The sequence below is a fragment of the Phyllobates terribilis genome, unplaced genomic scaffold, assembly GCF_046119375.1.
Source record: "Phyllobates terribilis strain yellow unplaced genomic scaffold, ASM4611937v1 Scaffold_11__3_contigs__length_659146591, whole genome shotgun sequence".
In the NCBI taxonomy this organism is placed as follows: domain Eukaryota; kingdom Metazoa; phylum Chordata; class Amphibia; order Anura; family Dendrobatidae; genus Phyllobates; species Phyllobates terribilis.
The window spans coordinates 621473201-621490376 of NW_027362771.1; the positions used below are offsets into that span (position 1 = coordinate 621473201).

At 42.1% G+C, this 17176-nt stretch overlaps 1 protein-coding gene across 1 annotated transcript in view; it reads left to right on the forward strand.

Annotated features, from left to right (window-relative positions):
• The first annotated feature begins 1786 nt into the window (after positions 1-1786).
• Positions 1787-17176, forward strand: part of LOC141167408 (extracellular calcium-sensing receptor-like) — a 30337-nt gene continuing 14947 nt past the window's right edge. Inside the window, exons 1-4 of the mRNA XM_073654814.1 lie at positions 1787-1862; positions 1904-2150; positions 4688-4979; positions 5323-6150. Coding sequence (XP_073510915.1) covers positions 1787-1862; positions 1904-2150; positions 4688-4979; positions 5323-6150 — 1443 coding nt within the window. The remainder of the gene's footprint in view (positions 1863-1903; positions 2151-4687; positions 4980-5322; positions 6151-17176) is intronic.

A 17176-nucleotide genomic window follows, 5' to 3' on the forward strand; every position in this document is an offset into this window, starting at 1 on the left:
TATGCGCCAAACCAGTGCCTTTCTCAAGGTATAAAAACTTGGTTTATGACTTGGTTTTTATACCTTGAGAAAGGCACAGGTCCAGCTCAGAAACGCGTTGGTATTAATAAAAACCGCTATGGAATCACAAGGTTCTTCATTCCCCCAGCGCAGCCCGCCTAAACGTGCCAGCTTCCATTTTTGCTAAGGGTTGGCTTTTAGAGGGCAATTAGATGCTTGGGAAAAATTTGTAGAAGCCAGCAAATTTAAATTTCAAATGATCAGCAAATCTCAAATAAATTGCCATTTTTTATGAATGGTCCTTATTAAATATTATACTTCCTTGAAGCAGCCACTACAGAGCAAATATCTTGTTGTCTATGGCTTCTCCTGACAAAAGTAGCTAGCTTACTATGGAGTCGTGAGCACCAAACTCCGCGATTAACAGACATATTAAAAGTCCTGTCTTTGATAAAGTGCAGAAATATGTAAATTGTTTTTTTTTAATTAACAGTCATTTGGTGAATTTACAAATTATAGAATACAAGCACGGAGGCCACATCTGCTTAGTTCTCAAGTAATTATATTCCTATTCCTGAAGTAAAAAAATAACCTTTCCCCAAACTTAGGTCTCAGCGACTATTATAATTATGTTATCATAATCACAATCAATTACAATAATTGCATTACTGTTCTCCAGTATATAAGAAAATTCTGTATATAAAAATTGGCTATGTAGGGACAGGAGACGACTGGAGAACCGAGGGAATTGTGAGTAGAAAAGATACATTCTTAATGAGTCCGTCTTACAACTATTTACATACACATACTTTATGACAGTAATCGTATATGTAACATTACTGTCTCTACACTGGCCTTTATATACAGAAAATTATTTTTTTTTTTTTTTCTTTTTTCAAATTATTTCTAAATAAGAAAATTTGGTTTCATTTTACAAATTAAAATATTGCATAATTAAATGTTTATTTTTAAAAATGTAATACTGCTATTTAATCCCTATTGTTTACCACAGTTATAAAAAAGAAATATACATTCTATACATTTTTACTTTTTTTTTAATAAAATTTTATATTAAGATAAATGTTCAAAAAAAATAAACAAAATATAAAAGTTAATAGATAATCAAAAGATAAGTATCTTACAAAGGTACATACAAAAGTAAATATACCAAATTATGATAAATATATAAAAGTGAAAGGAAAATGTTAATTAGAAAAAATTACACCATTCATAAATTATTTTCATATTCACATTTTAAGACATTGTGTTAAAAACTCAACATTCTGCAACATTTCCTGGCATTCAGAAATGACTATAATATTTAGAATTTGGGATATATTAAAAAAACAAAATCTGAAATTTTTTTAGTGTTTTAGTGTAGTGTTCGTAGTGTATATCATTTTTTCTAAATGATATACACTAAGAACATAAATTGTTACTTAAATGCAAAAATACCGTAAATGCTTAGACAAAATGTATTTAAAAATGTTTTATTTTCTAAAAATTATAATTAATTATAATTAATAAACATTTACATATACAGTAAATCCATATTTGGTAAACAGTGAAAATATTGGTCAAAATTAAACTAAACTTACACATTGACAAATATGAAATAAAATAAAAATAAAATTAAATTTAATAATGTTTAATAAAGTTTCTTTAATTACATGTTGGTCACCCCTAATTCTATTGACAACTTCTCTAACATAATGAATATACTTAAAAGGAATTTATCACCAGGTTTTTGCCTCCTAATGGAGAAAGTATTTGACCAGACAAGAAAATGCCGCTTCCAGACCTGGAGATAATATTCGAGGAAATTCGTCTCCCCTATTTCTTCTTTGTAATACTGACATATGGTATAATGTACATTGGGTAATGTATTTTTGACTGTCCACAGCCAAGTCGTTAGAAAACTACTGGAATATGATTAATTTGTATATAACATTCATGAAGATTCTTCTGTTTCACCAAATGTCCGCTCTTTACTACATGGATCACATGTGTAGATTGCCACCTTTGTCCATCCAGGAGGGGATAAGACAACCTGGAGATATCATGATAGGAGTTTTACTACCTATTAACTCTGAAAAGATTTACCAAAAGCTGACATTTGATGTCCGGCCACCCAAGATTTCCTGTAGATTGTAAGTAGAGCTTACTGTATGATTTATAATATATTGATATAATAATAGGCACAAATTCTAAAGTCAATATGATTCCTTTTTTTCACATATAGAGGTATAATATAGAATCCGGATTCACAACATTTTTTGGTCTAAGGGCTTCTTTACCATACTGAACCAATTCTAAAGGCCACAAAAAAATTTAAGTGACACTTACATGAAAACATCAGAAGAACCACCATCAGTACATCAATACGTCATCAGAACAAGGTTTTTGAGAGTTTCTGCTCAGTGTCTGCTCCAAAAAAACCTGTGTGAACATATCCAAATATACACTGCTTCTTTGAAACAGAAGCTCAACTAAATCCTCCTCATAATCTCAAAACTAAGTTTTGAGGATTTTTGAGTTTTAACATAAAGCACGTTGTGGATTGCTATATGATCAGAACCACAGTCAGTACAGTAATACATCCCCATGCTTAGTACAGTGATCAATTGCAGGGTCAGGTCAGCCCAAATATACTTTTATAATAAGAACCTGCAACTCCCAGTATGTCCTTTACAATAGTAAACAGATACTGGGAGTTTTTGTTTCCTGACATCATCAGATTGTGGACCATACAGGAATTACAGTACTGATGAGACGCAGTCAGTATCATTAATAAACATTTACATCCAGGTACCCTATGTTTGAAGTCGTTCCCATTAGTATTGAGCGAATTTGTTCTGCATTTCAAATTCGTGTTCGTGTTTCCGGCTTGGTCGCGCCCAAAAATAGACTCCGCCCACAAACATCCCTGATTTGCCACGCTGAGTTCTCATCTCTTTTTTCTCCAACCCTTTTGTCATAGTACAGGCTCCATGATGAGATATAATGCCCAAAGTTCATTTCTCCAGGCTTCCTTCTCCAGCATTAGCAGTACTTCTTGACACGATGTACTTTAAAATAAAAGTAACATTATTCTGCCCCATAAATATAAATATCTCCCATGCTGTGTTCCTGAACAAATAATTGCCCATCACTGTGCTTCCTGCACAAAATATTCCCCTACATTGCCGGTCTCCATAATGTCTCCCCCACACAGCCCTTTTCTATAATGTCTCTCTGAACCTGCCCCTCTTCCATAATATCCCCCTCACACTGCACCTCTCCGTAATGTCCTCCCACACTTCCCCTCTGCATAATGTCCCCCTCATACTGCCCCTCTCCAAAATATCTCTTCCCCTCTGCATACTGTGCCCCTTTTAAAATCACCCCCCGTTGCCCCATAAGATGCTCTCATAGTAAGTCCAACCCCAATTTTCCTTCCTATAGCAGTATATTTAATCTTCCACTCCTAAATGGAGTGCTTACTGTTTTTGGCCTTGTTTTTGCCCACTGTGCGCTTCGGTGACGGTGAGAGCAGCAGTGTGATGTGGTCAGCAGCAGGATGACCTCCTCCCCCTGCAACATGTTGAAGCTGGGGCTGATGAGCACAAGTGAAAGATGCAAATACAGTTGAATATAGGAAGACGAGAACCAGAGTGTCCTGGATCTTCGTGGGCCTTATGTTGTGCAGGCCTGCAAGAGAATAACAACATACAATTTCTTTTATTTTTCTTGGAGAACTGAGATTTGAATTTTAAAACCAAGTTATTCATTGGTCATAAGCGAGCTTCAAAGTCTTTGCCAATGTAATGTCAAAAAGGTTTAACTATTGTTTTGTTGTAGGCAAAATTATTGGAATTTATTAAGAAATACTGTTTAAGAATAACTATTACATGAAATGGTGAAGGATAGAAGGATCTTCAAAAGGCATTGATGACTCTCATTAGATGATTCCATTCATTGGTGGTTCCATGCAAATGTTCTACAAATTTCTCAGTATTGTTTCCTTTTCTCTCGCAGCTCGAAAGTTTTAATAATTGTACATTTGTTGAACTTTTAGAAACAGTTTGCAGTGCTTGCATGTAGAGTTCCAAGAATATTGCTTCTGAGCTTTTATAAACAAGTCCCAATTAATGGTTGACTATGTACTATTCTTAACATGTAAAAACTCATGGTTAGGTTAGCTCTATGTTCTGGTCCCACTATAACATCAAGTCACAACTTGGTCAAACTAAAATTAAGAAGAGATAAGAGGGATATTTCCATCTTAAAATTTTATGCCACATCTGCAGGAAGATTTTTAGAAATTATTTTGGGATATTCATTGATTTCTGTCCCGAATGTCCTGGATAGCTAAATGCTCCTAGAGATTCACTACAGTGTTCTTGGTCTTCTCTCATTGTGGATAATGATGAATACACTCTTGCTGGTCTAGTGCACTTGCACTTTTATTTTGGCACCATTCTGTATTTTGCTGATGATTCGGCACTAAATGGCTGTGCAAGACAGCATCAAACATAGTATCACCCAATGCAGTTGGCCCTGACAAAAACACCATAATAGACTATTTTATCAGGGGACATACTGATGAAACTGAAGTGATGTTAATGTTTTTTGTTCAAATAAGAGAGAAGGACTACATTCAAAAAAGGCTTCTAATGAATTTTGCTCATTTTTCTGCTTTTTAAAGATTCAGACTGGAATATTTTCACCGATTTCAGACATTCCTGTTTACCATTGAGGAAATCAACAGAGACCCAAATATTCTGTCCAACATGACAGTAGGATTCCAGATGTACGAAACATGTAATTTACCTCACTATGAATTGCAAGGGGCTTTACAGTTCCTGACTGACTCTAGTACAACTATCTCCAGCAACGAGTGTAATTGTAAACTAATGTTCCCTGCTGTCATTGGGGCCACAGTTTCTGCCAATTCAATCATCTTAGCTCATGTTTTGGGAACCTTCAGATATCCGCAGGTAAAAAACTTTAAGAAACAACGTTCAAAAAATGAGGAAAGATGGAGAACAAGATTGGGTTAAAATAATAATTTTTTAATATGAAGTGGCAAAAATGGGGGAGGGGATGGAATTGGTGTCTGGGTGATGGGTATGAACTGGTGAATGGAGGTTGTCCTTCTGGAAAGGTATGGTGGTGGAACTGCTGGCACGGAAGATTCCTATTTTAAGTCTTAGGTATGGTCATCCCCAAAGGGTGAAAAAGAGACAGAGTGAGGGTCTCTAATGGTAGGGGAACAGTAGGAACCAGTTGTACAATATTCAAATTTCTAGTTCATTATATTACTTTTTGCATTTTTTCCAGATCAGTCCATTTTCCAGTGTTTCCATTTTAAGTAACAGGAAATTGTTTCCATCCTTCTTCAGGACTTTCCCGAGTGACATTGTCCAGTCTAAAGGCATGGCTCAGCTTATTCTCAGATTTGGCTGGACCTGGATTGGTCTTCTGGCTCTCGATAATGATTATGGCCTACTAGGAATTCAGCCAATTAAAGAAGAGATTATAAAAGCTGGAGCATGTATGGCCTTTATGGAATATATTAGCCTTGGCCAACCTGATCGCAATGCTCCACACATAGTCAGGGTCATAAAAGAGTCCACCGCTATGGTTGTTGTTGTGTTTACTACAGAAATTGAATTCATTCCTATTTTGAATGAGATGATAAATCAAAATCTAACAGGGAAGACATTTATTGGGAACGCTGGTTGGGCGAAATCACTGTTATTGTCCATAAGTAAATATTACCAGTTATTATCTGGTAGTCTTAGTTTAGCCAGCAATGATTACACTGTCCCGGGTTTAAGCCAATTCCTGGGCAAGATCCATCCATCTATGTCTCAAACATCAAAGTGGACCAAGGTGATGTGGGAGACGGTTTTCAACTGCCAATTTCTTACTGAGAACCAAACTATTTCTTTAGGGAACCTGGTGAAGGTTTGTACTGGATCAGATCATATAGAAGATATCAAGAACAACGCCATCTATATCTCGAGTCTTAAAACCACTTATGTTATGTTCGCTGCTGTCCATGTTTTATTCAAAGCTTTAGATGATGTGAAAACCTGCAAAATTGAGCAAGGGCCATTTTCTAAGAGGACCTGTGCGAACATTCAGAACTTCAAACCATGGCAGGTAAATATACATACAAGTATGTTGAGTTTATATATATATGCTGGGCTCAAAAAAACATTACAGCATATCATTCCAAATTTGTTAAATTTGCAGTTGTTGCAGTAGCTGAATCATTCGTAAAACTTAGTATTATTTGACTGCTTTGTGTTACTCTCATCAAATACATGTACCATGAAGCTTGAAGGTTTGTTAAACTTTTAAAATGTTTCATATTTCTGCATAAATTTGACCTTAAGCTACTATAAATTATCAAATGTCGTATTCCCCAAAGTAGATAAAAAAGAAACAACTTAAACAAATGAGTGAAAAATATTAGACTTTTGTCATTTTTTTAAATTGAGGAACATGATCCAAGATCAAGTCTGTGAGTGACAAAAGTATGTGAACCTTTGTATTCAGAAATCTGTTGTAGCCTCTTTATACGGCAATAACTATCTAAACTCCTGCTAATTCTTGATTAGTAATGTAAATTGACTTGGAGGAATTTTAGCCTATTCCTCCACACGAAACAGCTTCAACTTTGTTATGTTGGTGAGTTTTCTTCTATGAACTGATCGCTTCATGTATGTCCGCATATCTTGAAGGCTATGGTCAAGACTATGACTTGGTCACTCCAAAACATTCATTTTATTCTTTAATAATTTTTTTGCAGAACGACCTTTGTGCTTTGGATTATTTCTTGCTGCATGACCCACGTTCGCTTATAATTTAACTCAGGACAGATGTCTGACATTTTCCTTTAGTATTGGCTCTTTCTATTCACTTATATGTAGAGATTAGCGTTGTTCAACTCGAACTGTTCGCCAATCTCAAATTCGAGCTGTTTTGGGCGGTGTTCGAGCCGTTCGGCGAACACGAACGATTTGAGAAAAATTCGGCTGTTCGAGGTTACGTTCAATAACTGTTCGTGCACCAAAATCATAACTGGATTTTTTCTCAGTAATGATGAAAATTAATGTTAATACGCAGTTTGAGTGTACAGCGGGGCGGGGGGAGGGGCAGGGGATGGATCTCTGCAGGAATAATGAAGATCTCCATTTTTTTTTCTCTTTCCCGCATTTACAGTGGGGAGGTGCAATCTGTCAGCCTATCAGCAGCGCACACACGGAGTGAAGTGCTTTTTTTCACACAAGCAAGGGCATGTGTCATTGGCAGTGTATGTCACATGTCCTTGCCCTATAAGACCCAGCCATTTTCCCCGTCGCCACCATTTCCTCACTGCTGCAGCTGCATGTTAGACGGCACCGCTGTTGCTGTGTGCGCTATACCTTGTTAATTTCAAGCCAATTTTAGCACAAATCTACAGATAGCTTGGGAGTAGGGAATAGTTGTGATTGCAGTCCTTTTAAGGACTAGGTTACAGCATTTCCTACGACTTTTATCAGGGAGGTCTGTGCTCTTAAATAGATAGGTTGTGGGAGTAAAGACTAATTGTAATTGCAGTCCTTTTCAGGACTAGGTTACATCAGTTCCTGTCAGTTTTTGCCAGGCAGGTTTGTACCAGTGCTGTGCAAGTTTTTTTCACAGCATTTGGCTGAATCTAACAAAGCTAATCCTTTTTGGCCTATTGCAGAGTGTGTTAGTCAGTGGAGTAGCCTATCTGTGTTGCAAGATATACCACCTGTGTATAGAATACCAATTTTTTTACTGCACCTAGTGAAGTAAAATCTTTTGGGCATAGCATCATTCTATTAGTCCATCTATACTGACCTCCATCAGGTTGCAAATTGAATATAATTTTTTTCTGCATCTAGCTCTGAAAAAATATTTGGGCTTCTAGCAGTGTGTGGGACTTGTTATATTAGTCCATGTATACTGACCTCCATCAGGATGCAAACTGAATATAATTTTTTTCTGCATCTAGCTCTGAAAAAACATTTGGCCTTCTAGCAGTGTGTGGGACTTGTTCTATTAGTCCATCTATACTGACCTCCATCAGGTTGCAAATTAAAAATAATTTTTATCTGCATCTACTTCTGAAAAAATATTTGGGCTTCTAGCTCTGTGTGGGACTTGTTCTATTAGTCCATCTATACTGACCTCCATCAGGTTGCAAACTGAATATAATTTATTTCTGCATCTAGCTCTGAAAAAATATTTGGGCTTCCAGCAGTGTGTGGGACTTGTTCTATTAGTCCATCTATACTGACCTCCATCAGGTTGCAAATTAAAAATAATTTTTATCTGCATCTAGCTCTGAAAAAATATTTGGGCTTCTAGCTGTGTGTGGGACTTGTTCTATTAGTCCATCTATACTGACCTCCATCACGTTGCAAATTCAAAATAATTTTTTGTCTGCATCTAGCTCTGAAAAAATATTTGGCCTTCTAGCAGTGTGTGGGACTTTCTCTATTAGTCCATCTATACTGACCTCCATCAGGTTGCAAATTAAAAATAATTTTTATCTGCATCTAGCTCTGAAAAAATATTTGGCCTTCTAGCAGTGTGTGGGAATTTCTCTATTAGTCCATCTATACTGACCTCCATCACGTTGCAAATTAAAAATAATTTTTATCTGCTTCTAGCTCTGAAAAAATATTTGGCCTTCTAGCAGTGTATGGGACTTTCTCTATTAGTCCATCTATACTGACCTCTATCAGGTTGCAAATTAAAAATAATTTTTTGTCTGCATCTAGCTCTGAAAAAATATTGGCCTTCTAGCAGTGTGTGGGACTTTCTCTATTAGTCCATCTATACTGACCTCCATCAGGTTGCAAACTGAATATATTTTTTTTCTGCATCTACCTCTGAAAAAATATTTGGGCTTCTAGCTGTGTGTGGGACTTGTTCTATTAGTCCATCTATACTGACCTCCATCAGGTTGCAAACTGAATACAATTTTTTTCTGCATCTAGCTCTGAAAAAATATTTAGCCTTCTAGCAGTGTGTGGGACTTGTTCTATTAGTCCACCTATACTGACCTCCATCAGGTTGCAAATTGAATATAATTTTTTTCTGCATCTAACCCAGCCAATAGTTTTGGCCTAATACCACAGTTTGGCCACTCAGCTCTGCTCGGTTCCCATCCATTGTTTTTTTGTGCAAACAACTCCTGAGTTGTGAATTAGTTAACCACCAAAATGAGTGGAAAAAGGCCTGCTGCTGGTGGAAAGGGGAATAGGCGTGTTGGGAAGGGGAAAAAAGGTTGTATCCGTGGGGTAGGTGTTAAAGCAACAGTAACATCTGCAGAAGAAAGACCATCCTCCAGCCAAACTAAAATGTCTACTTCTTTTAGCGGACAATGTGATAAGATCCCTTTCTTACGGCCACGCCAATCGCTACAAATTCCAGATGAGGCACAAAAACAGCAGGTGCTTCAACGGATATCAAGTGTTCCTTTAAGTGGGCTCTCCTCCACATCAACTTCAACATCACAAATACTCCAGTCCTCAAAGGTGTCACCCCAATCGCACTTGCTTCCTCACAGCTCCCAAATCTCCAGCTGCCCATCTGAGTATGAGGTAGAACAGATGGTTGAGTCTGCAGAGCTGTTTACTCATACTATAGCCTGGGAATCAGAGGTCGACTCCAGCGCTTCTGTGAATCCAGACGAGGAAATGATCTGCACTGATGCCCAGAATCTTTATGAGTCGGATCCAGGACCAGACGCAGAAGGTTCTGACCATAATGTATACCCTCATTCCCAAACTGTAACTCCTGTTGGTGGAGACAATGAGGAAGACGATGATGATACTCAAATACCTGATTGGAGCGACAACTTTAGTTTTTTGTCAGGGCAGGAACAGGTTGGCTCTGAGGACGACGGGTGTGATAACGCACAGGGTGATGATGATGAGGTTGGAGATCCCACTTACTGTCAACCCACAGTCAGCCAAGAGATGAGGTCAGCAGAGGAGGTGGAGGAGGATGCTAGTGACGACGAGGTCAGATTGCGCCTTCCTGGACAGAGACGTAGTACTGGAAGCACGTCAACAACTGCATCCTCAAACACAACTCTGCCTCTCACCACAAGTCGTGCTGGCTCTTCAGGTCGCCTGGGTGCTAAGCCTTGCATAGCCTGGGCATTTTTTCAGATCGATAAAGATGACCAAACTCGTGTTATCTGTAACATTTGTCAGCAAAAGCTAAGTAGAGGCCAAAAAATACATAGTTTGAGTACTTCATGCATGAACCGGCACATGGACAGGAAGCATAAGTTGCAGTTGGAAGCTCACTGTGCTACAATGCGTCCTAGCCGGCCGGGCCAACCACCGTCTGCCATATCTTGTGCATCCGCGGCCTCTTCATCCTTTGTGACTGGGGGGACAGCAGTCACAACTGTTTTGGGGCGCAGACCTGCCACCTCTTTACCCGCAACAGCCAGCGTGATTGGCAGGTCATCAATTTCTTTGGAGGTGGTAACACCAGCTGGTGGTGAGCGCTGTCCGACATCGATAGCACCACCTTTGGATCAAGGCAACCTAACATGTCCGCCTGCATCTTCCTCACAGACCGGCAGTTTGCTGGGGACACCCTTATCAACCCCGTCTAAGCACAATAGCCAGCCCTCGGTCCCTCAGATGTGGACAAGTAAAAGACCATTTCCTCCTAGCCATGAGAAAGCTAAGAGGTTGAATTTCACCATTTGCAAGCTCTTGGCTACAGAAATGCTGCCTTTCCGCCTCGTGGACACAGAGGATTTTCGAGACCTTATGTCCGTCGCAGTGCCCCAGTACCAGATGCCCAGTCGGCACAACTTCTCAAAGAAAGGTGTGCCTGCGCTCCACCAGCATGTCACACACAACGTCACCGCTTCTTTGAGAAACTCTGTGTGTGACAGGGTGCATTTCACCACAGACACTTGGACGAGTAGGCATGGACAGGGGCGTTACATGTCGCTGACTACGCACTGGAAAACTATGGTGACAGCAGGACAAGGGGCTGCTGTCCAAGTCTTGCCGTCCCCACGAGTTGTGCATCAATCCTCTTTATCTCAAAGTTCCTCCACTGCTTCTGCCTCCTCAACCTCCTCTCGGCCCTCCACCTGCACCCAAAGCCTGCCTGGTCATGCCACAAGCTTTCTAACTGCGCAGAAGGGATCCTGCACACCTCCTTACTATGCTGGCAGTAGGGCTCAACGTCATCAGGCAGTTTTTACTTTGAAATGTCTGGGAAATGTGAGTCACACAGCTGAGGAGTTGTGGTCAGCTCTGGAGAACCAATTTCATGAATGGTTGTCTCCACTGGACCTGAAACCAGGGAAGGCCGTGTGCGAAAATGCTGCAAACCTGGGTGCGGCCCTTAGCCGGGGCCATGTCACACACGTGCCTTGTATGGCTCACGTGTTGAACCTGGTTGTTCAGCAATTTTTAGCCCACTATCCCGGACTAGATGGCCTTCTGCAGAGGGCACGGTCGCTGTGTGCTCACTTCCGCCATTCGCATCCCGCAGCTCAGCGACTTACATCTCTACAGAAGTCGTTGGGCCTGCCACTTCACCGGCTAAAATGCGATGTGCCTACCCGGTGGAATTCAACTCTGCACATGTTGCAGCGACTGTGGCAGCACCGACAAGCCCTGGTGCAATACGTTCTGACGTACAGCCTGGGCCAACGAGATCCAGAGGTGGAGCAAATCACGCTGGAGGAGTGGTCTCAGATCAGGGATCTATGCACCCTTCTGCACAGTTTTGAAATGGCGACGAAGATGTTTAGTGCTGACGATGCAATTATCAGCATGACTATTCCGGTGATTTACATGCTGGAGCACATGTTAAACAGAATTCGGAGTCAGGTGGTGGCACAAAAGGAGGTGGAGGAAGTAGAGGAGGAGGAGTTGTATGCGGAAGGGCTAACATCTGCAAGGTCCAGACGGTCGGCAGCACCAAGGTGGCAGGCATGTGAGGGTGGGGGAGATGGTTTTACCAGGGCGCATGGTAGCAGCCAAACTAGTGAGGAAGGTGCAGGAGCCCAGGAAGTAGTGGAGGACGAACTGATGGAAGACTCATCAGATGAGGGAGACCTTGATCACATTTCTGTTGTGCGAGGTTGGGGGCAGAGGACAGAGGAAGGAAGCATGATTGTTAACTCGCCACCAACACAACAGGGACTTGGTGCTCCTGGATGCGCAACACATATGAGTGCCTTCTTGCTGCACTACCTGCAACATGACCCTCGAATTGTGAGAATTAGAAATAATCCTGACTACTGGGTTGCCACACTGTTAGATCCCCGGTACAAAAGTAAATTTGTAGAAATTATTCCTGCCATAGAAAGGGATGCACGCATGCAGTAGTATCAGCAGAGACTGTTGCAGAATCTTACATGTGCTTTTCCACAAAACACCAGTGGTGCACGTAGTGAATCTCACAGTTCCAAATTGCCAACCGTGGGACCGTCGAGTGTTCAGCACTCAAACCGTAACAGAACCACAGTATCTGCTGGTAACATCAATTTTGCGGAATCATTTCACCACTTTTTTAGCCCATCCTTTGCAAGGCCACAGGAGACAAGAAGTCTGACACATAGTCAACGCCTAGAGACGATGGTACAGGAGTATCTCCAAGTAAACATTGAAGCCATGACTGTGTCACTGGACCCTTGCTCTTTTTAGGCTTCCAATCTGGATAAATGGCCGGAGCTAGCCACTTACGCCTTGGAGATCTTGTCATGCCCCGCAGCCAGCGTTCTGTCTGAACGTGTGTTCAGCGCTGCTGGTGGTGTGCTGACAGATAAGCGCACGCGGCTCTCCACTGATAATGTAGACAGACTCACGTTCATAAAGATAAACAAATCATGGATCCGAAACGACTTTTCTACCCCTGTGTCATCCTGGGGAGAGTAAAAGCTTGATGATTGGTTAAAATCACCTCACCAACCGTTTTAAGCTTTCAAATTACTAATCATGTTTATCTGTATCTTGGCTGGAAAATAATTTGGGCTTTGTAGCAGTGTGCAGCACTGATTCTATTAGGCCATCTATAATAAGCTCCACCAGATTTAAAATTACTAATCATGTTTATCTGTATCTTGGCTGGAAAATAATTTGGGCTTTGTAGCAGTGTGCAGTACTGATTCTATTAGGCCATCTATACTAAGCTCCGCCAGATTTAAAATTACTAATCATGTTTATCTGTACCTTGGCTGGAAAATAATTTGGGCTTTGTAGCAGTGTACAGCACTGATTCTATTAGGCCATCTATACTAAGCTCCACCAGATTTAAAATTAATAATAATTTTTAGCTGCATCTAGCCCGGAAAATAATTTTGGTGCTCCGAGATGCGCAAGACACATAAGTGCCTTCTTGCTAAACTACCTGCAACATGACCCTCATATTGTCAGAATTCGAAGTAATCCTGACTACTGGGTTGCCACACTCTTAGATCCCCCAAACTTTTCGATCAACCTTTTCATTTTAATAAAGACCAAAAAAATTGTCATTTTTGAAATTATAAGCATTAGCAGGTTATTAGAAACTGAAATCAAACAGTTTTCAACTCAAAACTTTATTCTAGGTGATGTTACATTTTCACATAGGACCCCTTGTTCGAAAGGAGCTTCTGAACTCTCTCGTCCATTGAATTTGTCAGGTTTTGGATGGTTTCTGCTTCAATTGTTTTGCATGAGGACAGAATACCCTCCCAGAGCTGTTGCTTAGATGTGAACTGCCTCCCGCCATCATAGACACTCCTTTTGATGATGCTCCAGAGGTTCTGAATGGGGTAGAGGTCAAGGGAGCATGGGGGTCACACCATAAGTTTGTCCCCTTTTATGCCCATATCAGCCAGAGATGTAGATGTTTTATGTGCAGCATGAGATGGTGCATTATCATGCATAAAAATGATCTTGCTGTGGAATACACGGTTCTTCTTCTTGAACCATGGCAGGAAGTGCTGTTTGAGAAACTCCACATACATTATGGAGTTCATCTTTACCCCTTCGGGCATCCTAAAGGGGCCGACAATCTCTCTCCCCATGATTCCAGCCCAAAACATAACTCCACCTCCTCCTTGTTGGTGCTGTAGCCGTGTTTGCGTGGGGTGTCCGTCAACCAACCATCCTCCACTCCATCCATCTGGACCATCGAGCGTTGCACGGCACTCATCCGTGAACAAAACAGTTTTGAAGTCAGTCTTCATGTAATGTTTGGCCCACTGGAGCCGTTTCTGCTTGTGTGAAGTGGATAGAGGAGGTCGACAGGATGGCGTATGCACAGCTACAAACCTCTGAAGGACCCTGCATCTTGTTGTTTGGGGGAGGTTGGAGGCACCAGCAGCTTCAAAAACTTGTCTGCTGCTATGACAAGGCTTTTTTGCCGCTGCTCTTTTAACCTGACATAATTGCCTGTAGGAAAGAGTCCTCAATTTGCCCTTATCAGCACGCACACGTGTGTACTGTGAATCAGCTACATACTTCTTGATTGCCAAGACACTTCATCCTGATCATCGCACAATGTTGATTGTAGTCATGCCGTGACCTAAACACTCCACAATTTGTTGCTTCTCAGCAGCCGACACATCCTTTCTCTTTCCCATTTTGGCAGAAAATGTAGGCTGCTTAATAATGTGGGACAGCCTTCTTAAGTAGTCTAGCCTTTCATTGGACACACCTGCCAAACTAATTAGCACAGGTGTCTGCAATTGATTACAGTGATATAAAGAGCCCTGACACACATCACCATCAATGAGTTTAACTGACAAACAAACAAATTCTTCCCTTATCACTCCTAAACACTTTTTGCATAATAATTTGGAACACAGTGTACATGTGCTTTTCCTCAAAACACCAGTGGTTCACGTAGTGAATCTTACAGTTCTAACTTGCCAACCGTGGTCTGTATGGAGTTGTTCAATAAAGGGCCCAAAATTAATATAACATAGATGGGAGAGGTCTCGATGAATAGGAATTCCTAAGTATTTGATACCCTGTGAGGGCCAGGCAAAGGGAAAGTTGGACTGGATGGAATCCTGTAAGGATTTGGGGAGGGAGACATCGAGGGCCTCAGACTTCGCTGCATTGATTTTAAAATTTGACCATGTAACAAAGTGATCTATTTCAGCCATAACAGCATGGATGGATATATGTGATTGAGTGATATATACTACGACATCATCAGTAAATAGAGAGCACTTGTACTCGGTGCCTCCCACCTCAATCCACCTAATATTGGGGTTATGGCGAATTGATGAGAGCAGGTGCTCCGTCACTACACTGTATAAGAGAGGGGACAGAGGACATCCCTGCCTTGTCCCATTGGTGATTGTGAAAGGTGATGAAAATGTTCTGATGCACCCCCTGGGCCTTGGGACACCCGGAGCCGGACCCTTTTTGGTGGATGCTGGTGGTTGTAGTCTCCATGGCGGCAACCCGGTTCCGTGGCTCAGGGCGGTCAAACCAGTGGCGGAACTATTTATGTGGTTTTGATGTTTAAATGTTCGACTACGCCACCCGTGGATTGCGGTCAGAGTGAACCGCCGCTGCAGGGCAGACCGCTGAGGCTGGTGCTATGGGTGCAGCAGAGCGTAGCATAACTCCCCACGGGAGGAGTATAGCCTCAGGGCAGTGTATGCAGAGGATGGGGGTGATGGTGCAGGGCAGCAGCAGTAACGACACGGAGTCAGTGATGCAGTCCAGGGCCTTTACTCACAGTTCTTATCATCCAGACCACGTCTGCAGGTAAGGGCTGCCCACGTCGTACTGTGCTCACCAGGTGAGGGGCTCAGACAACTTCCAGATAACTTTGGAGCGCTTCACAGGACCCCGTTTGTGTGTCCTTTGTCTGGCCTTTCTTACCAACCCTTCTGTCCGGCTGCCTCGGGCCTCCTCTTGGTAAACTTGGCACCAGTTTCCCTGACCCTATGTGGTGCCTTCCTAGCGGGTGTAGCGAGGGACTGCGCCACATAAAATGTCAAAGCCTCCGGTTTCTAGCTGAGGGTCATTTCCTGCCTCCACTAGTTTCGGGGACCGGTCTCCCCCTTTGGCCTGACCCCTCCACGCAGGTGGATTCGGGCGTGCGGTGGCGACTCGCCCGTCCGCACCCCTGGGATCCCTTCATTCCTCGTTCCTGGAGCCTTCTCCGCTCCTCTTCCTTCCTTCTCCCTCTTCCATGCCTGGGCCTCTGTTACTAGGCCCGCCTCCAGAGCAGAGCTCATGCAGAGCCCCTGCTCCCTGTCACTTCTGCTCAGACTTCTCTGCACTGAACTAAGATGGTGCCCACCTTTTATACTCCCTTCTCAATGCACCCAGGAACTGCTTCCTCCCTGCTCCTGCACTACAGGGTTCCCCTTCCTCAGTGTTCCCTCCCCCCACTCCAGCCAGGGACAGGGACTGTCGTGCCCATCTCAAGGGCATATTGGTCTCCCTGCCCTACGGCAATGTGGTGTAATGCATGCAGGTGTCGGGTCCTGATCCACACTCCATCCTTACCTGAGAGTGAGATATCACACCTCTGGGTGAGGTGCAATACCTCTGTAGCAACCGAGCCCTCAGGGTGCTACAGTTCCATTTATCTTCAGCCTTGGTGACGTGTTGCGATACAGGGCCGTGATTTTGGCTATAAAAGGGTCCCCTAGACCCCTACCCGAAGCTTTTTTAGAGAATCATATATGGCGTGCCAGGAGACTCTATGGAATTCTTTCTCAGCATCCAACGAGAGTATCTAATTACAAATTTTTAACTGCATCTAGCCCAGGAAATACTTTGTGCCTAGTAGCAGTGTCTGCTAGACAGCGGATTATCCCGGCTGTTAAGCAAGCTACACCACCTGTAGTTTGGTCTCTTAATTTTTTCAAAGGAAATGCTTCGGGACCACGGGATACTCAGTGAAGAGCATCAGGAGGCACCCCAAGGCATAGGGGCTGGGACTGGCAGTAGGATGCCTTGCGGTGGACAGCCGAGCTCGATCCTTATAAAAGCTTTTTAACTGCAGCAGCTTTAGTGGACGCTACTGGAGCTGGAATTACACGGCTGCTGGCATGAGACTTGCCCTCCAATAGATCCTTGTAAATGGATTTAAAGTGTATTCATTCAAATTAGAGAGACAATTTAAATTAAAAAGCTTAGAGCTGCCTCCACCACAGGGGGGCTCG